The sequence below is a fragment of the Somniosus microcephalus genome, chromosome 14, assembly GCF_052327205.1.
Source record: "Somniosus microcephalus isolate GS21.2 chromosome 14, FLI_Smic_1.0, whole genome shotgun sequence".
NCBI lineage: Eukaryota > Metazoa > Chordata > Chondrichthyes > Squaliformes > Somniosidae > Somniosus > Somniosus microcephalus.
The window spans coordinates 23,047,934-23,070,979 of record NC_141000.1 but is presented as its reverse complement, the minus strand read 5'-3'; the positions used below and the strand labels follow the sequence as shown (position 1 = coordinate 23,070,979).

Sequence of the window (23,046 nt, the reverse complement as noted above, 5' to 3'; positions counted from 1 at the left end):
GATTTTGTGTAATAAAAATGAATGAGTGTCCATGCTGGTGGTTTAGCTGTCAACTCTCTCCATAACTCTCTGAAATGGCTCCCATCAAAAATTGTCAATTTAAGTTAATTGTTAGGCTAAAATTGAAAGTATCTTGAAGTTGCTGCTTGTATCTGTCCTGATCGTGGTGCAGCTTAATATTGTACTAGGAGTGCAGTGCAACATCTACTTTTAAAATTGAGCATGCACTTTGTATTCTGTCATCTATTGCTTAAAAATCTAAGACTATGTTGTGGAACATCTGACAATTTTAGTATCTCTAGCTAATTTTGGTGTACGCAAATTTGGTTCCATTTTTTTAATTGAGGGAAAATGAGTAATGTAGTGACACTAACACTCGCTGTTTTAGTGACCCTATTGGGGTTTATACTGTTACCATAGTTGTATCTGTAAAGGAAGAAATAACTTGTATTTAGACAAGTGCCTTTCATGTCCTCAAGGCGTCCCAAAGCACTTCGCAACCAATGAATTTGTTTTGTAGTGTAGTCGCTGTTCTGTGTGGTGTAAACAACAGCCGATTTGCGCACAGCAAGCTCCCGCAAACATCTGAGTAGAAGTCTATGCCGCTATTGCTGTGCATTTTGGCAAGCTAGTGTTTTGTCTTCACTCACATTGTGCTCTCTCATTTTTCTAGGGGGCTATGGCGGCTACTTACTCGGCGCTGAACCGCACACCATTACAGCCCGTTCTAGAGCCAGTCGCCTGCTCAAACCTGGCCCAGCGAAGGGGTGTTAAGAAACTTACCTCAACTGCTCTTTAAAATGACCTCTGCTGAAAACTGGATTCACAGCAGCCTTAGACATTAACATGTATCTCCAAACAGAGAGCAAACTATCCCAGTTATCTTTTATATGCTGCTTTTTGTCTTCTGCTAGTCCTGCTTTGAACAATTGGATACGAGGATATTGGGAATTTGAAGCAGAACCATACTTGGGAACAAAGGTTATTTGGGTGAAAGCATAGAAACTTGGCATTACAATGAACACTGTATTATTTGTATTTGTAAATTAGCAATAGGAAAAGCACTCTGAAACATACTGAATTTCTATTGGGAATGTGTAACTCCACCAGGAATGTTGTAACTCCACCGGGAATGTTGTAATTAGGGATAGTTTTTTTTAAGTTGAGCACTTGAGTTAACGTATATCCTATACGTGTTATCACTGTAAGCCTTGTGCCACTTTGAATGTCATGACCTTTACCTAGGCATTGACTCTCATTTTCTCCCAGCATAGTCCTTCACTAGTCTGTCTGCATCAATGGTTACTTTCATACTTATCTGATCAGTATCCCACGATTGAAAGTTCTGTTGGGTACTATTAGGTAGCTGAGGGACACTTTATCTCCTTGCCTGCATCTTGGGTCAATTAGTAAACAACTATCAAATGTGCTACTGTAATCCATAGATCCTTGAAGGCAGCCTACCTACTATAGCACGTATTTGTGAGAACTTTTACTTTTGTGCGAGAAAGAATGTTTATAAAGTAATCTTTCATTACATATAGCTTAGCATGATATGGTGAGGGTGATGGTCGTATTTTTGCCACTCACTGGCATTGAACAAAACATTGAATTTCTCAAATGGATTCACATCGGCATTTGCGTCGCAGTGAGGAGAAATAGAAATCAATTGAAGATCTTTCGCTATATATCCATTATATCTTCAGCTTTTCCATCCTTATAAAAAATATTTCTAGATATTGCAGTCTTTAATGGATTCCTTATAATTGATGGGATGAGATTGCAATAGATTCAAATAATGCACATTAAGTGTTGTCATCCAGTTATCATAGCTCGAAGGTAATGTGTAAAGATGAGGGATGTAATTATTTTGAAATTCAAAATCTACTTGGTGAGTTTTTAAAATGAAGCTGTATCACAGATGTAATATTTTTCTACACTTCTATGAAATCAAACTTTATACTGGACTCCATAGCATGGCACAGCACTGAAGCGGATGTACAAGGAATTTTTTTATAATGTCTTTACCAAAGTGTGAATTTGGTAGCAGTCTGAAGTTGGGTTCAGCAGACGTTTGCTGGGCGATGCTGCCATTTAACTGGATCGATTAGAATAGTCAATGCTGAAAGAGATTGACTTAATTGTGCCTCATTCTGGTACAGAATCAGAATGTTTTCATTTAAATTTTAATGTTACGCTGGCCTATTCTAGGAGTGGAATCAAATCTATCATTACTCGTGTTGCTCCTTATGGGCTGGCAATTTTTTGTAATCATGAAAAACTGAAATTTATACAAAATAAAATTTCAAACTTACTAAAATTGCGCAGTCATTTTACTTGCAACCGGTTAGCTTTGCTTTTTACTGACATCAGTAAGTGCTAATTTGTGGAATTATTTGTCTACTTGGAAGGAAAATCTAGCTCGGCACTTATTATATTTCAGTCGTTCTATGTAATCTTACAGCACAGAATGGGGCCATTTGGCCCGTCGTGCCTGTGCTGGCTCTTTGAAAGAGCTCTCCAATTAGTCCCACTCCCCTGAAAGAGCTCTCCAATTAGTCCCACTCCCCTGAAAGAGCGATCCAATTAGTCCCACTCCCCTGAAAGAGCGATCCAATTAGTCCCACTCCCCTGAAAGAGCGATCCAATTAGTCCCACTCCCCTGAAAGAGCGATCCAATTAGTCTCACTCCCCTGAAAGAGCTGTCCAATTAGTCCCGCTCCCCTGAAAGAGCGATCCAATTAGTCCCACTCCCCTGAAAGAGCGATCCAATTAGACCCACTCCCCTGAAAGAGCGATCCAATTAGACCCACTCCCCTGAAAGAGCGATCCAATTAGTCCCACTCCCCTGAAAGAGCGATCCAATTAGTCCCACTCCCCTGAAAGAGCGATCCAATTAGTCCCACTCCCCTGAAAGAGCGATCCAATTAGTCTCACTCCCCTGAAAGAGCTGTCCAATTAGTCCCGCTCCCCTGAAAGAGCGATCCAATTAGTCCCACTCCCCTGAAAGAGCGATCCAATTAGTCCCACTCCCCTGAAAGAGCGATCCAATTAGACCCACTCCCCTGAAAGAGCGATCCAATTAGTCTCGCTCCCCTGAAAGAGCTGTCCAATTAGTCCCACTCCCCTGAAAGAGCGATCCAATTAGTCCCACTCCCCTGAAAGAGCTGTCCAATTAGTCCCACTCCCCTGAAAGAGCGATCCAATTAGACCCACTCCCCTGAAAGAGCGATCCAATTAGTCTCGCTCCCCTGAAAGAGCTCTCCAATTAGTCTCTCTCCTCTGAAAGAGCTGTCCAATTAGTCCCACTCCCCTGAAAGAGCGATCCAATTAGTCTCGCTCCCCTGAAAGAGCGATCCAATTAGTCTCGCTCCCCTGAAAGAGCTCTCCAATTAGTCCCACTCCCCTGAAAGAGCTGTCCAATTAGTCCCGCTCCCCTGAAAGAGCGATCCAATTAGTCCCACTCCCCTGAAAGAGCGATCCAATTAGACCCACTCCCCTGAAAGAGCGATCCAATTAGTCTCTCTCCCCTGAAAGAGCTCTCCAATTAGTCTCCTCTGAAAGAGCTGTCCAATTAGTCCCACTCCCCTGAAAGAGCGATCCAATTAGTCTCGCTCCCCTGAAAGAGCGATCCAATTAGTCTCGCTCCCCTGAAAGAGCTCTCCAATTAGTCTCACTCCCCTGAAAGAGCGATCCAATTAGTCTCGCTCCCCTGAAAGAGCTCTCCAATTAGTCCCACTCCCCTGAAAGAGCTGTCCAATTAGTCCCGCTCCCCTGAAAGAGCGATCCAATTAGTCCCACTCCCCTGAAAGAGCGATCCAATTAGTCTCCCTCCCCTGAAAGAGCTCTCCAATTAGTCTCTCTCCCCTGAAAGAGCTCTCCAATTAGTCTCTCTCCTCTGAAAGAGCTGTCCAATTAGTCCCACTCCCCTGAAAGAGCGATCCAATTAGTCTCGCTCCCCTGAAAGCGATCCAATTAGTCTCGCTCCCCTGAAAGAGCGATCCAATTAGTCTCGCTCCCCTGAAAGCGATCCAATTAGTCTCGCTCCCCTGAAAGAGCTCTCCAATTAGTCTCGCTCCCCTGAAAGAGCTATCCAATTAGTCTCACTCCCCTGAAAGAGCTCTCCAATTAGTCTCGCTCCCCTGAAAAAGCTGTCCAATTAGTCCTGCTCCCCTGAAAGAGCGATCCAATTAGTCCCACTCCCCTGCTCTGTCCCCATAGCCCTGCTATTTTTTCCTTTTCAAGTATATTGTCCAATTGCCTTTTGAAAGTAACTATTACATCTGCTTTCAGACAGTGCAGTCCAGATCATCATAACTCGCTGTTTAAAATAAATTCTCATCTCCCCACTGATTCTTTTGCCAACTACCTTAAATCTGTCCCCTGGTTACTGACCCTCCTGCCGGTGGAAACTGATTCTACATAATTAAACAACAATTAGAGTAATAAAACATTTGTTTCTTTCAAAGATAGGTTCTTTGTGCCCCATTAGTCTGACCGACAGCTATTGCGTCTCACCTTTGATGGCATCACTTCTGGTCCTCCTTGATCTATATTATTGGTATCACTCGCCTGTGACCTCAAATGAAACTCCTATTATCTCCTTCGTTGCTAAAGCTGCCTCCAAGAGCTTGCATGCCAAACACCTTTCTACCTCAGCAATTCTTGCCTCTAAAGCCCAGGTCTGTCCAAGGAGGTGTCAGTCCCACTCCAGATGAGCATGTAATCCAGGCTGACACTCCTGTGCAGTACTGAGGGAGTACTGCACTGTCGGATATACCATCTTTCCAATGAGCCGTTAAGAGGCCACATTTATTTGTTCCTGGGATATGGGTGTCACTGGCAAGGCCAGCATTTATGGCCCATTCCTAATTGCCCTTGAGAAGGTGGTCATGAACCGCTGCAGTCAGTGTGGTGAAGGTACTCCCACAGTGCTGTTAGGGAGGGAGTTACAGGATTTTGACCCAAGAACAATGAAGGAATGGAGATACATTGCCAAGTCAGGATGGTGTGTGACTTGGAGGGAAACTTGCAGGTGATGGTGTTCCCATGCATCTGCTGCCCTTGTCCTTCTGGGTGGTAGAGGTCACAGGTTTGGGAGGTGCTGCTGAAGAAGCCTTGGCGAGTTGCTGCAATGCATCCTGTAGATGGTACACACTGCAGCCATGGTGTGCCGGTGGTGGAGGGAGTGAATGTTTGTGGTGGATGGGATGCTAATGAAGCGGGCTGCTTTGTCCTGGATGAAGTCGAGCTTCTTGAGTGTAGATGGAGCCATACTCATCCAGGTAAGTGGAGAGTATTCCATCACACTCCTGACTTGTACGTTGTAGATGGTGGAAAGGCTTTGGGGAGTCGGGAGGTGAGACACTTGCTGCAGAATACCGAGCCTCTGACCTGCTCTTGTTGCCACAGTATTTATTTGGCTGGTCCAGTGAAATTTCTGGTCAATGGTGACCCCACAGGATGTTGATGGTGGGGGATTTGGCAATGGTAATGCTGTTGAATGCCAAGGGGCAGTGGTTAGACTCGCTTGTTAGAGATAGTCATTGCCTGGCACTTGTGTGGTGAGAATGTTACTCGTCACTTCTCAACCCAAGCCTGAATGTCGTCCATGTTTTGTTGCATGCAGGCATGGACTGCTTCATTATCTGAGACCTTGCAAATGGAACTGAACACTGCAATCATCAGCGAACATCCCCACTTCTGAACTTATGATGGAGGGAAGGTCATTGATGAAGCAGCTGAAGATGGTTGGGCCTAGGACACTGTCCTGAGGAACTCCTGCAGCAATATCCAGGGGCTGAGATGATTGATCTCCAACAACCACCTTCCTTTGTGCTAGGTATGACTCCAACCAGTGGAGAGTTTTCCCCCCCCGATTCCCATTGACTTCAATTTTACTAGGGCTCTTTGATGCCACAATTCTGCTGCAGCGTCTCATGGATGCCCAGTTTTGAGCTGCTAGATCTGTTCTGAATCTATCCCATTTAGCATGGTGGTAGTGCCACACAACACGATGGAGGGTGTCCTCAGTGTGAAGACAGGACTTCATCTCCACAAGTACTGTCCGTTGGTCACTGCTACCAATGCTGTCATGGGCAGATGCATCTGAGACGGGTAGATTGGTGAGGACGAGGTCAAGTAGGTTTTTTTCCTCGTGTTGGTTCTCTCCCCACCTGCCACAGGCCCAGTCTGGCAGCTATGTCCTTCAGGGCTCGGTCAGCAGTGGTCATGCCGAGACATTCTTGGTGATGGATATTGAAGTCCCCCACCCAGAGTACATTGTCTGCCCTTGCTACCCTCAGTGCTTCTTCCAAGTGGTGTGCAACATGGAGGAGTACTGATTCATCAGTTGAGGGAGGGCAGTAGGTAGTAATCAGGAGATTTCGTTGCCCATGCTTGACCCGAAGCCGTGAGACTTCATGTGGTCCGGAGTCAATGTTGAGGACTCCCAGGGCCACTCCCGACTGTATTTCACTTTGCCACCACCTCTGGTGGTCTGTCCTGCTGGTGGGACAGGACATATCCAGGGATGGTGATGGAGGAGTCTGGGACATTGGCTGAAAGGTATGATTCTGTGAGTGTGATTGTCAGGCTGTTGCTTGACTCGTCTGTGGGACAGCTCTCCCAATTTTGGCACAAGTCCCCAGATGTTAGTGAGGAGGACTTTGCAGGGTTGACTGGGCTGGGTGTGCCTTTGTCGTGTCTGAAGCCAGTGCCTCGGTCGATGCCGGGTGGTCCGTCTTGTTTTATTCTTACTGTTTTTCGTAGCGGTTTGTTACAACTGTGTGGCTTGCTAGACCATTTCAGAGAGCAGTTAAAAGTCAACCACATTGGTGTGGGTCTGGAGTCACTTATAGGCCAGACAGGTGAGGACAGCAGATTTCCTTCCCTAAAGGACATTAGTGAACTGGGTGGGTTTTTACGACAATCCGATAGTTTCATGGTCTCCATTACTGACACTAGCTTTTTACTCTAAATCTGGCGTCTCGGGTGGACGCAAGAGATCCCACAGCACTATTCAAAGAGGAGCAGGGGAGTTCTCCCAGTGTTCTGGCCAATATTTAACTCCCAACCAACAACACTAAAACAGATGATCTGGTCATTTATCTTATTGCTGTCTATGGGACCTTGCTGTGAGCAAATTGGCTGCCACGTTTCATTGACTTTAAAGTGCGATGCGACGTCCTGTGGTCATGAAAGGCGCTGTATAAATGCAAGTTCCTTGCTTTGAATACTTGTTCCAGAATCCAGAGCTGCTCTCCTAATACCTTCCTCACTTTCCTGGATGGGATACAAGCAAAAGCTTGGCTGCGGTTAGATGATCCTTCTTACACCTCTAATCTTCGACCTTTATCTTTCCATTGCAAACGTCTTTATTTGATTAACAGTGTTTCCACTCTTGTTCTCTTAGCTCCAAATAATGTCATCTTGCATGCTTTTATTGCATCTGCTGTATTAAAGTCAAGTTCACAGTCTCCTCTAACTCATTCCACAGGACTTTAAAACTGTAGAACTGCTGAAGTACCTCAGTGTGAATCTTAAGGCTCTTCAAACCCAAACTCAATGTTATCTTTAATGTTGCCCTGGTCTATTCTTGGTGTAACTAGGAGTGGAATCAGAAATCTATCATTACTCGTGTTGCTCCTTATGGGCTGGCAATTTTTTGTAATCATGAAAAACTGAAATTTATACAAAATAAAATTTCAAGCTTATTAAAACTGTGATGTCAATTTACTTGCAAACTCTGAGCTTCTTGACCGTTCCTGAATTACCTTGTCTTACTATTTCACTCTTATCAACCTTGATCGCATTTTGAATGATGTACAGTTGAAATATCTTTTCATCTTGATTTCTCAATAAAACCAGACACCACTAGTTGTGGAGCAGCTGTGATTCTACATTAGGGTTAAAATGTTAAGGACTTGGATCGCTTTTGAGTAAGACTGCTTTCTAAAGATTTACAGTAAATTGTTATATGCCACATAGTGTAATGTGGCCACAGCCTGAATTTCTTTTAATTAAAAGAAAATAGTGGTGGTGTCGGAGATGCTACGTTGGCGCGCTCTCTGCATACTTCGCCTCTTTAGCAGTGCAAATATTAAGCGGCATCTCTAACAGGCGAAGGGAGGGGAGGTAGAAAATGCGATGCACTGAGCACAGCACAGCTGTGTTTGTCACAAAACAACTTGTTGCAAAATGTGGCACTATGAAGTTCACAGAATCCTGCCCACAGTTTGGGAAAAATGGTAGAAATAAAAACAGATCCGGCCTGATACACATCCAGAATGAGAGAAAAGTTGATGTATCGAAATAAATTACCGATTGAGATTTAAGAATAAAGGAGATTATTTGAATACTTTTTATCTTAGAAATATTTGCCCTAAAAATTATTTCCTTGTCCCTAAAAAGAGTCTAATTTCAGAGGCAACCTGTGCTGTGATTTGGGTGAGTATCTGTCAGCATTGTGTCTCTGGAACAAGTATTGGGACTTTCAGCAGGTTACCAGATTAGCACTGCCATCTACTGGTGATCTAAGGTATTACAGTGGAAGTTTCAGAAAGCAGTATTCCCATTTCAAAGCTACCCTGTTGCAGCAGGTCCTGAAAAAGATCATTGAAAAGCTGTTGAACTGGGGATGGATAAGAGGCAACCGTCAGCTTCTAAAGGTGACAGCTTAATTCTTTTAACTTTTATGTCACCGTTTCACACACAAAAATCATTGGCCCCGATATTAACCCAAAGACAGAAACGCGGCAAGTGTTCGTGGGTGACTAATCCACAGCATTGCGTGACTTATAAGCTTGGCTGATTTTAACAGTTATTTGGCATTTAAATAAAGCTTCCAAGTTCCTCAATGGGATGCTCCATCTGCATGACGCAAATTTCCGGCCATTATTTGAAAACTCAGTCCATTTCTGTAAGGGAGGCTGAAGGGGAGGACTTGGATCACTGAAAAAAATCGTTGATTATTGGAAGGATGTCTGGCAAGAGAGGGAAGGTGGCCCACAGGTTCAGCGATGCAGCACTGGAGGTGATGCTGGGTGCTGTGAGAGCAAGGGGGGGCCGAGCTGTTTCCCACAAGGGGGACAAAAGAAACCTGCCGCCACAACCAAGAGGGCCTGGAATGGATTGAGGTGGCTGAGGAAGTTAGCAGCAGGAACGCGACGCCCAGGACAAATTTATTAGAGTTTTTTGAGGATGTAACTAGCAGAGTAGATAAAGGGGAACCAGTGGATATAGTATATTTGGATTTCCAAAAGGCATTCGATAAGGTGTCGCATAAAAGATCATTACACAAGATTAGGGCTCATGGGGTTGGGGGTAATATAGTAGCATGGATTGAGGATTGGTTAACGGACAGAAAACAGAGAGTCAGGATAAAATGATCTTTTTCAGGTTGGCAGGCTGTAACTAGTGGGGTGCCACAAGGATCATTGTTGGGGCCTCGGCTATTTACAATCTATATTAATGACCTAGATGAAGGGACCGAGTGTAATGTATCCAAGTTTGCTGATGCTACAAAGCTAGGTGGGACAGTAAGCTGTGAGGAGAACACAAAGAGTCTGCAAAGGGATATAGATAGACTGAGTGAGTGGGCAGTAAGGTGGCAGATGGAGTATAATGTAGGGAAATGTGAGGTTATTCACTTTGGTAGGAAGAATAGAAAAACAATTTTTTTAATGGTTCAGATATTTGGGTGTCCTTGTGCAAGAAACACAGAAAGCTAGCATACAGGTACAGCAAGCAATAAGGAAGGCAGATGGCATGTTGGCCTTTATTGCAAGGGGATTAGAGTATAAGAGTAAGGAAGTCTTGCTACAATTGTACAGGGCCTTGGTGAGACCACACCTGGAGTACTGTGCACAGTTTTGGACTCCTTATCTAAGGAAGGATATACTTGCCTTGGAGGCGGTGCAACGAAGGTTCACTAGATTGATTCCTGGGATGAGAGGGCTGTCCTATGAGGAGAGATTGTGTAGAATGGACCTATACTCTCTGGAGTTTAGAAGAATGAGAGGTGATCTCATTGAAACATACAAGATTCTGAAGGGGATTGACAGGGTAGATGCTGAGAGGTTGTTTCCCCTGGCTGGAGTGTCTAGAACTAGGGGGCTGTGGTGATTATTCCTTGATTAGTAAAAGTATTGTGATTCATTGTTTGTTAACTGCCTTGGGATATGTGTTGTAATCTCATTGGTAGTTGATGATCACATGATGTGCTGTGGCTACCTTAAATTCAGTCCTTTTCTAGCTTTAGTTGGGACTGGATGTGGAAAGATATGCTGCTGATTTTAAAGTTAATAAAGCCTAGCTTTGGAAGGCCAATCTATTCTTTATTTCAGGGGCATAGTCTCAGGATAAGGGGTTGGCCATTTAAGACTAGGATGAGGAGGAATTTCTGAGATATAGATTTTTGGACTCTAGGGGAATCAAGGGATATGGAGATCGGGTGGGAAAGTGGAATTGAGGTCGATGATCAGCCATGATCTTATTGAATGGCGGAGCAGGCTCAAGGGGCCATATGGCCTACTCCTGCTCCTATTCCTTTTGTCCTTAGGACATGGATTCAATGTAGGAAACCATTCAATAACCTGACAAGGTCTGGACATATCCTTCTTTACCCTTCTGCAATGCATCACCTTCCACGCCCTCTTGTCCATCCTGCACCAGGTATGTCCTGTCCACAAAAAGCAGGACAAATCCAATCTGGCCAATTACTGCCCCATCAGTCTACTCTCAACGTAAGAACATAAGACATAGGAGCAGGAGTAGGTCATTTGGCTCCTCGAGCCTGCTCCGCCATTCAATAAAATCATGGCTGATCTGATCTTGGCCTCAACTCCACTTCCCTGCCTGCCCCCCATAACCCTCGACTCCCTTATCATTCAAAAATCTGTCTATCTCCACCTTAAATATATTCAATGACCCAGCCTCCACAGCTCTCTGTGGAAGAGAATTGCAAAGATTCATGACTCTCAGAAGAAATTCCTCCTCATTTCCGATTTAAAAGGGTTTCCCTTTATTCTGAAATTATGCCCCCTAGTTCTAGATTCCCCCATGAGGGGAAACATCCTCTCTGCATCTACCCTGTCAAGCCCCTTCAGAATCTTGTATGTTCTCATTCTTCTAAACTCCAATGAGTATAGGCCCAACCTGCTCAACCTTTCTTCATAAGACAACCCCTTCATCTCTGGAATTAACCTCGTGAACCTCCTCTGAACTGCCTCCAATGCAGGTATATCCTTCCTTAAATAAGGAGACCAAAACTGTACGCAGTACTCCAGGTGGGGTCTCACCGACAGTTGTAACAGGACTTCCCTATTTTTATACTCCATTCCCTTTGCAATAAAGGCTACCATTCCATTTGCCTTCCTAATTACTTGCTGTACTTGCATGCTAACTTTTTGTGATTCATGTACAATGACCCCCAGATCCCTCTGTACATCAGTATTTTGTAATCTCTCCCCATTTAAATAATAATTTGCTTTTTTATTTTTCCTACCAAAGTGGATAACCTCACATTTTCCCACATTATACTCCATCTGCCAGATTTTTGCCCACTCAGTGACCTATCTATATCCCTTTGGAGATTCTTTGCATCCTCCACACAATTTGCTTTCCCACCTATCTTTGTATCATCAGCAAATTTGGCTACATTACGCTCAGTCCCTTCATCCAAGTCATTAATATAGATTGTAAATAGTTGAGGCCCCAGCACTGATCACTGCAGCACCCCACTAGTTAGTTTGCCAACCTGAAAATGACCAATTTATCTCAACTCTCTGTTTTCTATTAGTTAGCCAATCCTCTATCCATGCTAATATATTACCCCCAACACCGTGAGCTCTTATCTTGTGCAGTAACCTTTTATGTGGCACCTTATCAAATGCCGTCTGGAAATCCAAATACACGACATCTATTGGTTCCTCTTTATCCACCCTACTCGTTAAATCCTCAAAGAATTCCAGCAAATTTGTCAAACATGATTTCCCTTTCATAAAACCATGCTGTCTCTGCTTGACTATATTATGATTTTCTAAATGTCCTGCTATCACTTAAAGATGGATTCCAGCATTTTCCCAATGACAGATGCTAGGCTAACTGGTCGATAGTTGCCTGCTTTCTGTCTCCCTTCTTTCTTAAATAGGGGTGTTGCATTTGCAGCTTTCCATTCTGCTGGGACCTCTCCATAATCCAGGGAATTTTGGTAGATTACAACCAATGCATCCACTATCTCTGCAGCCACCTCTTTTAAGACTCTAGGCTACAGGCCATCGGGTCCAGGGGACTTGTCCACCTTTAGTCCCATTAGTTTGCCTAGTACTTTCTCTCTAGTGATTGTTTTAAGTCCCCCACCCCCCAATAGCCCCTCGATTATCCATTATTGGGATGCTTTTAATGTCTTCTGCCGTGAAGACCGATACAAAATATTTGTTCAAAGTCTCCGCTATTTCCCGTTTCCCATTATTAATTCCCCAGACTCATCCTCTAGGGGTCAAACATTTACTTTAGCTACTCTCTTCCTTTTTATATACCTGTCAAAGCTCTTACAGTCTGTTTTTATATTTCTTGCTAGCTTACTCGCTATCATTTTTTTAGTCGTCTTTTGCTGGATTTTTAAAATTTCCCAATCCTCTGGCCTTTCACTATTCTTTACAACATTGTATGCAAAGGGATGGAAGGTGTCGTCGACAGTGCTATCAAGCGGCACTTACCAATAACCTGCTCACCGAAGTTTAATTTGGGTTCCGCCAGGACCACTTGGCTCCAGACCTCGTTACAGCCTTGGTCCAAATATGGACAAAGGAGCTAAATTCCAGAGGTGAGGTGAGAGTGACTACCCTTGGCAGCATTTGACCGAGCAGGCTTGGGGCTGAGTGGCAAGTAACATTTGCGCCACACAAGTCTCAGGCAATGACCATCTTCAACAAGACAATGTATAACCACCGCCCCTTGACATTCAACAGCCCCAATAAAATTGATGTCAATGGGAATCAGAAGGAAAACTCTCCACTGGCTGGAGTCATACCTAGCACAAAGGAAGATGGTTGTGGTTGTTGGAGGCCAATCATCTCTGCCCCAGGACATTGCTGTAGGAGTTCCTCAGGGCAGTGTCCTAGGCCCAACCATCTTCAGCTGCTTCATCAATGTCCTTCCCTCCATAATAAGGTTAGAAGTGGGGATGTTCGCTGATGATTGCACAGTGTTCAGTTCCATTCGCAACTTCTCAGATAATGAAGCAGTCCATGCCCGCATGCAGCAAGACCTGGACGACATTCAGGCTTGAGCTGATAAGTGGCAAGTAACATTCGCACCACACAAGTGCCAGACCATTGGCCAGAAACTTAACAGGACCAGCCATATAAATACTGTGGCTACAAGAGCAGGTCACAGACTGGGTATTCTACGGCGAGTGACTCACCTCCTGACTCCCCAAAGCCTTTCCACCATCTCCAAGGCACAAGTCAGGAGTGTGATGGAATACTCTCCACTTGCCTGGATGTGTGCAGCTCCACCAACATTCAAGAAGCTCAACGCCATCAAGGAGAAAACAGCCCGCTTCATTAGCACCCCATCCGCCATCTAAACATTCACTCCCTCCACGAGTGGCGCACCATGGCTGCAGTTTGTACCATCTACAAGATGCACTGCAGCAACTCACCAAGGCTTCTTCGGCAGCACCTCCCAAACCCGCGACTCCTTGTTGACAGGCAGTTTGAATGATACAGCACAGATGGAGGCCATTCGGCCCATCGTGCCTGTACCGGCTCTTTGAAGGAGCTACCCAAATAGTCCCACTCCCCTGTTCTTTCCCCATAGCCCTGCAAATTTTTCCCCTTCAAGTATTTATCCAATTCCCTTTTGAAAGTTACTATTGAATCTGCTTCCACCACCCTTTCAGGCAGCGCATTCCAGATTGCTGCGTAAAAAGATTTCTCAACACCTCCCTGGCTTTTTTGCCAGTTACCTTAAATCTGTATTCTTCGGTTTACATCCCCCTTGCCAGTGGAAACAGTTTCGACTTAGTTACTCTATCAAAACCCCTCATGGTTTTCAACACCTCCATTAAATCTCCCCTTAACATTCTCTGCTCCAAGGAGAACAATCCCAGCTTCTCGAGTCTCTCCACTAGTATACCTCAGTACTAGATCATAGAAGAAAGACAGAACTTGCATTTATATAGTGCCTGTCACAACCTCTAGATGTCCCAAAGTGCTTTACAGTCAATTAAATACTTTTAAAATGTAGGCCGCAAATTGAATGGAGTAGGCAGGATGGGGACGGGACAGCTGGTTTTCAGGTTCCGGTCCCGCTCCCAGCTGCATCCGCTCTGCACTCGTGATTTTACCTTGATTGGCCTTGTTAAGCCCGCCCTGCGGGCCTACCGGCCAATTAACAGGAAGCAGGTCTGATGACGTCATTTGATGATGCCTCATCAGCTAGTTTCCTTAAAGGGACCACGTCCACATGGAGTTTGACAGTTGTTCTGTCAGTGTTTGACAGCATTGAGGTGCTGCAAACACTGACAATCACTGCACAAAGGTGAAATGACTCCCTCCATATGCTTATGGAGGGAGTTACAGCACACAGAGAGGTTCTCTTCCCTTCCAAGGGCGGAAGAGACCTCCCCAGGACACCAACTTACCTTGCACCTCCACCCAACCTTCTCTATCTACTTTGTCACTTCCCCATCTCACTAGCCACCCCTCAGACTCACCCTCATCCTTCTGCAAGCATACCAACTAACAACACACAAGAGTAGGCACTTGAGAGGTTTAGCCAATGTCCATGTGAAGTTTCTGGTAATGTGTTGTCATACAGTGAAATCCCTTTTTCAAAAAGTGCCCCTTATTGGACAGATCTGAGCGTACCTTGAGAAGTGTCTTACTGAGTTCCAGTGATTGTTCAGTCATAACTTCCACTGCCGCCCACCCCCCCCCCCACACCCCGCTACAGTGATGAGTGTGCATGAAATAGAAACATAGAAACATAGAAGATAGGAGCAGGAGTAGGCCATTCGGCCCCTCGAGCCTGTTCCACTATTTAATGAGATCATAGCTGATCATCCAAATTCAGTACCCTGTTCCTGCTTTCTCCCCATATCCCTTGATCCCTTTAGCCTTAAGAAATATATCTAACTCCTTCTTGAATATATTTAACGAATTGGCCTCAACTGCCTTCTGTGGTAGAGAATTCCACAGGTTCACCACTCTCTGGGTGAAGAACTTCCTCCTCATCTCAGTCCTAAATGGCTTACCCCTTATCCTTAGACTGTGACCCCTGGCTCTGGACTCCCCGACCATCGGGAACAGCCTTCCTGCATCTAGTCTGTCCAGTCCTGTTAGAATTTTATAAGTTTCAGTGAGATCCCCTCTCATTCTTCTAAACTCCAGCGAGTATAAGCCCAATCGACCCAATCTCTCTTCATACGTCATTCCTGCCATCCCAGGTATCAGCCTGGTGAATCTTCGCTGCACTCTCTCCATGGCAAGAACATCCTTCCTCAGATAAGGTGACCAAAACTGCACACAATACTCAAGGTATGGTCTCACCAAGGCCCTGTACAACTGCAGCAAGACATCCTTGATCATGTACTTGAATCCTCTCGCTATGAAGGCCAACATACCATTTGCCTTCTTAACCGCCTGCTGCACCTGCATGCTTACCTTCAGCGACTGGTGCACAAGGACACCCAGGTCTCGTTGCACTTCCCCTTTTCCAAATCTATTGCTGTTCAGATAATAATCTATCTTCCTGTTTTTGCCACCGAAGTGGATAACCTCGCATTTATCCACATTATACTGCATTTGCCATGCATCTGCCCAATTACCCAACCTGTCCAAATCATACTGGAGTTTCTCTGCATCCTCCTCACAGCACACACGCCCACCCAGCTTTGTGTCGTCTGCAAACTTGGAGATATTACATCTAGTTCCCTCGTCTAGATCATTTATATATATTGTGAATAGCTTGGACATTAAAGGGATGCTTCACGGTGCTGGTGTGGAATGGTGTCAACTTAGTGCATCATGTGGCAGCCAGGGTTTACAGCATCAAGTAAAGAAAATCTGGCCATGGTGATGCCATCGCTGGCCTATTTTGTCAGGGGCTGATGCCCTGTGTCCAGTGCAGCATCAGGTGATGGCGGAGAAGGTTGGTGATGTTGGTGTTGAGGCTGATCGTGGAAGGATTCGGAGGACCAAGGTCTGATTGTTTCAATGGCTCCGATGTTGCTGCAATAGATGGCAGCTGCAGGTGAGATGACAGAAGCGATCCGTCAATGGTGAGAGAGGTTCTCCCAATGAGGTGGCACTGGACATACAGTTGGATCTAAAAACTTGTAAGCTAAAGAAATCTCTATGTGTATTAAAAATGCAGTAACCAACATTTTCTGTGCTCCGAAACTCACCATCTGCAACATGACATCCTTTACACCACTTCTGCAGCTGTCAGCTTTTCACAAACATCAGAACAGACTCAAAACACGCCATGTTTAGCTGGCGTGTTCCCCAAACAGCGGGTAGCCCGTGGGGGAGAAGGTAAAATTAGAAGTAAGCCTCAAAATACTCTTAAATTGACTCTTAACAAGCCATTTAAGTAGGTGATTTGTATCCCCCGCCGCTTGGTGTCGGGTCAGTTCTGCGCTGACAGACCCGATACCTGGGAGACTCACGTAGAGGTGGGTTGACAGCGGGTTTCCTACCTGGTCAATCTTTGCTATTTTGACAGCAGACCCGCCCCCTCGGTGCTATTAAATTCGCAGCCGTAGTCACTGTTATAAGGTAGGAAACGGCAGCCAATTTCAAGAAGGCGGCTCACCACCACCTTCTCAAGGGCAATTGGAGATGGGCAATAAATGCTGGCCTTGCCAGCGACGCCCACATCCCGTGAACAAATTTTTAAAAAATGGACGAGTGCACTTCCACCATATATGGGGTGATGTCGCAGGGGTGTGGCCACCTCAATGTGAATTGCAGCCGGGCGCTCACAACATGAATCACTGTTACCTGCTGTTATCGATGTTCTACAGGCTCATATGGTCACTATGGAGACTCTGGGCTCCAATGTCTGTTCCACCATGGACAAGTTGGTGGACAGAGTAGATCGGGGCTTCCAAGGCATCACTCATATTCTCCAGTCTGCTCTCATGCAGACCAGCAGGGCTGATGTGCCGCTGCCCCAGGGGAGGGAGGGTGGCTGAACGGGAAAAATACGTGTAGACCTTTCTCAGCATGTCTGCACGTCTCGTCGATTGCCACCCTCACCTCAGCCAACACCTGATAGTGCCTGAAATCCAACTGGCCCAGACTGCCCCTGCAGAACTCCAGGAGGAGCAGTCGGTCGCAGGGCCCTCACGGGCATCAGCACCCAGAGCTCATCGGCCGCAAGCATCTTAGAAGACTGAGGAAACTACAGAGCAGCCTGACACCATCTCCGTTCAAGCCACCAGAGTAGCACCTCTTAGAATCGGTAGATGTAAGAATTGCTCAGCTTATTAGATCACTGAGGGTTACTACTTGGACGTTTCAATAATTGACTTTGTATGATTTGAATTGTGCAACACATTAAAATCTTCATCACTTCGGCCACTCTCATGTGCCACATGATTTGAAGACAATTTCAGTGTCTGGTTTTTATGTCATAGGTGTGGAAGTCAGAGCAATATTTTCACAGTGACAACTTGGAAGATGTCAAGGCCATGGAGTGAGGATTGAATGACTGTTTTTGCGAAAGGGGTCTGGTCACGCAAGAGTGTTCGAGGTTACAGAGGTCTAAGTGAAGCAACGTGCCATGAGGGCTGCCAGATGATCCGCAAGCTGTGCGTTCAGTCCCCCATCTTTCTCTTCACCATTTTCTTCCTCATCAGATGATGAGTGCTGAACATCTTCCTCCTCCTGAACCTCCAGTCCTCTTTGCTGAGTGATGCTAGGCAGGACGTAGCATGCCACAACTATTCTGCAAACTCTGGCTAGCGGCATGGACCATGACAACTGGATCCGCCCCCTCCAACTCCAAGTTCTTCTCCAGCTGCGAGGAGATATCCTTAACCCTGGCACCGGGCAGGCAACACAGCCTTCGGGACTCTCTTTCGCAGCTGCAGAGAACAGTATCTATCCCCCTGACTATACTGTCCCCTACTACTACCACATTCCTTCCTTCTCCCCCCACTTGGATGGCCCCCTGTACCACAGTGCCGTGGTCAGTTTGCCCATCCTCCCTGCAGTCCTTTTCCTCATCCATACAGGTAGAAAGTACCTCGTACCTGTTGGACAAGGTCCAGGGCTGAGGCTCCTCCTTCACTACATCCTGGGCCCCCATACCTTCCTGGCTCGCAGTCACACCCTCCTGTCCCTGACCACTGACGAACTCTAAAGTACTACTTAACCTAAAGGGTGTGACTGCCTCCTGGAACAAAGTGTCCAGGTAACTCTCCCCCTCCCTGATGCATCGCAATGTCTGCAGCTCGTACTCCAGCTCAACAACTCTGAGCCGAAGTTCCTCGAGTTGCAGACACTTACTGCCGATTTGGTTGCTCGGGATCGCAACGCTCTCCACAGACTCCCACATGTTGCAGTTACGACACATCACCTGCCCTGCCATCTCTAACCTTGTTTAATTTATTAATTAATTAGTTAAAGATTTTATTCAATTGATATTTTAGGTTTATTATTTGATTATTTTATTTAGTTTAAGTTATTAATTTAATAAGTACTAGCAAGTTACAGTTTCTCAGCTCTTAATTTAACCCCCTTCCCTAACTTAGAGAGCAAAAAAGAGCTGTAATGCTCACCAACCAATCACCTACAGGCTCTCCTGTGACGTCACTCTTTGTTGTTGTTTTTGAATCAGAGGCTCGCGCTGTTGCTGCTTTAATTCAGGTTCGCTCTCCAGCCACTCTTTATCCTCTTGCTGCTTTAATTCAGAGTCAAAGAGTTATACAGCACAGAAAGAGGCACTTCGGCCCATCGTGTCTGCGCCGGCCATCAAGCCCTATCTATTCTAATCATATTTTCCAGCACTTGGTCCATAGCCTTGTATGCTATGGTGTTTCAAGTGCTCATCTAAATGCTTCTTGAATGTTGTGAGGGTTCCTGCCTCTACCACCCTTTCAGGCAGTGAATTCCAGATTCCAACCACCCTCTGGGTGAAAAAGTTTTTCCTGAAATCCCCTCAATCTCCTGCCCCTTACCTTGAAACTATGCCCCCTGGTTATTGACCCCTCTACTAAGAGGAAAAGTTCCTTTCTATCTACCCTATCTATGCCCCTCATAATTTCGTACACCTCAATCAGGTCCCCCCTCAGCCTTCTCTGCTCTAAGGAAAACAACCCCAGCTTGTCCAGTCTCTCTTCATAGCTGAAATGCTCCAGCCCAGGTAACATCCTGGTGAATCTCCTCTGCACCCTCTCTAATGCAATCACATCCTTCCTATAGTGTGGCGACCAGAACTGCACACAGTATTCCAGCTGTGGCCTAACTAGCGTTTTGTACAGCTCCATCATAACCTCCCTGCTCTTATATTCTATGCCTCGGCTAATGAAGGCAAGTATATGTTAATAAAGGAAGGAATCACTGTAATAGAGAGAAATGATATTGGGTCAAAAGATCAGGATAATGAAACAGTTTGGGTGGAGATAAGGAACAATAAGGGGAAAAAAACACTAGTGGGCGTAGTCTATAGGCCTCCGAACAGTTGCAACTCGGTTGGACGGAGTATCAATCAGGAAATAGTTGAGGCTTGTAATAAGGGAACATCTATAATTATGGGGGATTTTAACTATCATATTAATTGGACAAATCAAATTGGGCAGGGCTGCCTTGAGGATGAGTTCATTGAGTGTATTAGGGATGGGTTTCTTGAGCAGTATGTAACTGAACCGACCAGGGGGCAAGCAACCTTAGATCTGGTCCTGTGTAACGAGACAGGATTAATTAAAAATGTCCTAGTAAAGGATCCCCTTGGAATGAGTGACCATAACATGGTTGAATTCAATTAGAGGGTGAGGAGGTTGGATCTCAAACAAGCGTGCTAAGCTTGAATAAAGGAGACTATGAAGGTATGAGAGCGGAATTGAGTGAAGTGGATTGGGAAAATAGATTAAAGGGTAAGACGATACATGATCAGTGGTGTACATTTAAGGAGTTATTTTACAACTTCCAAAAAAAAATATTCCACTGAGAAGAAAAGGGTGTAAAAGAAAAGACAGCCATCCGTGGCTAAGTAAAGAAATTAAGGATAGTATTCGACTAAAAACAAGGGCATATAAGGTAGCCAAATCTAGTGGGAGGATAGAGGATTGGGAAAACTTTAAAAGACAGCAAAAAATAACAAAAAGGTTGATTAAGAAAGGGAAGATAGATTATGAAAGTAAATTAGCAAAAAATATAAAAACAGATAGTAAGAGTTTTTATAGTTATATAAAAAGAAAAAGGGTGGCTAAAGTAAATGTTGGTCCCTTAGAGGATGAGACCGGGAAATTAATGGTGGGAAATATGGAGATGGCAAAAACACTGAATGAATATTTTGTATCAGTCTTTACAGTAGAGGACACTAAGAATATCCCAACACTGGACAAGCAGGGGGCTATAGGGGGGAGGAGATAAACATGATCAAAATCACTAAGGAAGTGGTACTCGGTAAAATAATGGGACTCAAGGTGGATAAATCACCTGGACCTGATGGCTTACATCCTAGGGTCTTGAGGGAAGTGACGGTAGGGATTGTGGATGCATTGGTAATAATCTTCCAAAACTCCCTGGACTCAGCAAAGGTCCCGGCAGACTGGAAAACTGCTAATGTAACACCCTTATTTAAAAAGGGCAGTAGACAGGAGGTTGGAAACTATAGACCGGTTAGCCTATCATCTGTGGTAGGTAAAATTTTGGAGTCCATTATTAAGGAGACAGTAACAGGACATTTGGATAATCATAATTTAATAAGACAAAGTCAGCATGGTTTTATGAAGGGGAAGTCATGTTTGACAAATTTGCTGGAGTTCTTTGAGGAAGTAACATATAGGGTGGATAAAGGGGAACCAGTGGACGTAGTGTATTTAGACTTCCAAAAGGCATTTGACAAGGTGCCACACAAAAGATTATTGCTTAAGATAAAAAATCACGGGATTGGGGGTAATATTCTGGCATGGATAGAGGATTGGCTATCTAACAGAAGGCAGAGAGTTGGGATAAATGGTTCATTCTCAGACTGGCAATCAGTAACCAGTGGTGTTCCGCAGGGGTCAGTGCTGGGTCCCCAACTCTTTACAATCTATATTAACGATTTGGAGGAGGGGACCGAGTGTAACATATCAAAGTTTGCAGATGATACTAAGATGGGAGGGAAAGTAGTGAGTGAGGAGGACATAAAAAACCTGCAAAGGGACATAGACAGGCTAAGTAAGTGGGTAGAGATTTGGCAGATGGAATACAATACTGGAAAGTGTGAGGTTATGCACTTTGGCAGGAAAAATCGTAGAGCAAGTTATTATCTTAATGGCAAGAAACTGGAAAGTACTGAAGTACAAAGGGATCTGGGGGTCCTGGTGCACGAAACTCAAAAGGTTAGTATGTAGGTGCAGCAAGTGATTAAGAAGGCCAATGGAATGTTGGCTTTCATTGCTAGGGGGATAGAATATAAAAATAGGGAGGTATTGCTTCAGTTGTACAAGGTATTGGTGAGACCGCACCTGGAATACTGCGTACAGTTTTGGTGTCCATACTTAAGAAAGGACATACTTGCTCTCGAGTCAGTACAAAGAAGGTTCACTCGGTTAATCCCGGGGATGAGGGGATGGACATATGAGGAGAGGTTGAGTAGATTGGGGCTCTACTCATTGGAGTTCAGAAGAATGAGAGGCGATCTTATTGAAACATATAAGATTGTGAAGGGGTCGGATCGGGTGGATGCGGGGAAGATGTTCCCGTTGATGGCTGAAACTAGAACTAGGGGGCATAGTCTTAGAATAAGGGGCTGCTCTTTCAAAACTGAGATGAGGAGGAACTACTTCACTCAGAGGGTGGTAGGTCCATGGAATATGCTGCCCCAAAAAGCTGTCGAAGCTACATCATTACATAAATTTAAAACAGAAATAGACAGTTTCCTAGAAGAAAAGGGAATTAAGGGTTACGGGGAGCGGGCAGGAATTTGGACATGAGTCTAGGTTCGGATCGGTCATGGCCCTGTGGGTAGCGGAGCGGGCCCAGGGGCCGTGTAGCCTGATCCTGCTCCTGTTTCGTGTGTCTAATTCTGTTAGATTCAGGAGATAGTCCTGTGATAGTGGATTGGCGGTTAGGATCAGATCAGCCATGATCTTATTGAATGGCGGAGCAGGCTCGAGGGGCCGATTGGCCTACTCCTGCTCCTATTTCTTATGTTCTTATGTTCTTATATGCCTTTTTAACCACCTTATCTACCTGTCCTGCTGCCTTCAGGGATCTATGTACATGCACACCAAGGTCCCTCTGAACCTCTGTCCTTCCTAGAGTCCTACCATTCATTGTGTATTCCCTTGCCTTGTTAGTCCTCCCAAAATGCATCACCTCACACTTTTCAGGGTTAAATTCCATTTGCCACCGTTCTGCCCATCTGACTAACCCGTCTATATCGTCCTGTAGCCTGAGGCTTCCCTCCTCGCTATTTACCACTCCACCAATTTTCATGTCACCTGCGAACTTACTGATCATACCTGCTACATTCATATCTAAATCATTAATGTACACTACAAACAGCAAGGGATCCAGCACCGATCCCTGCTGTACACCACTGGACACAGGCTTCCAGTCACAAAAACAACCTTCGACCATCACCCTCTGCCTCCTGCCACTAAGCCAATTTTGGATCCAATGTGCCAAATTGCCCTGGATCCCATGGGCTCTTACCTTCTTGACCAGTCTCCCATGCGGGACTTTGTCAAAAGCCTTACTGAAGTCCATGTAGACTACATCAACTGCACTACCCTCATCTACACACCAGTCACCCCCTCGAAAAATTCAATCAAATTGGTTAGACATGATCTCCCCCATACAAAGCCATGCTGACTAT

At 45.1% G+C, this 23,046-nt stretch overlaps 1 protein-coding gene across 4 annotated transcripts in view; it reads left to right on the top strand.

The window, feature by feature from the left end:
- LOC147107378 (ribosomal protein S6 kinase alpha-3) overlaps positions 1–2,320 on the top strand; it is a 101,242-nt gene extending 98,922 nt beyond the window's left edge. For all 4 annotated transcript variants that reach the window (XM_086006356.1, XM_086006355.1, XM_086006358.1 and 1 more), the window contains exon 23: positions 674–2,320. In XM_086006356.1, the coding sequence (XP_085862482.1) occupies positions 674–799 (126 nt within the window). In that variant the 3' untranslated portion in view covers positions 800–2,320. The remainder of the gene's footprint in view (positions 1–673) is intronic.
- The last annotated feature ends 20,726 nt before the right edge of the window (positions 2,321–23,046 follow it).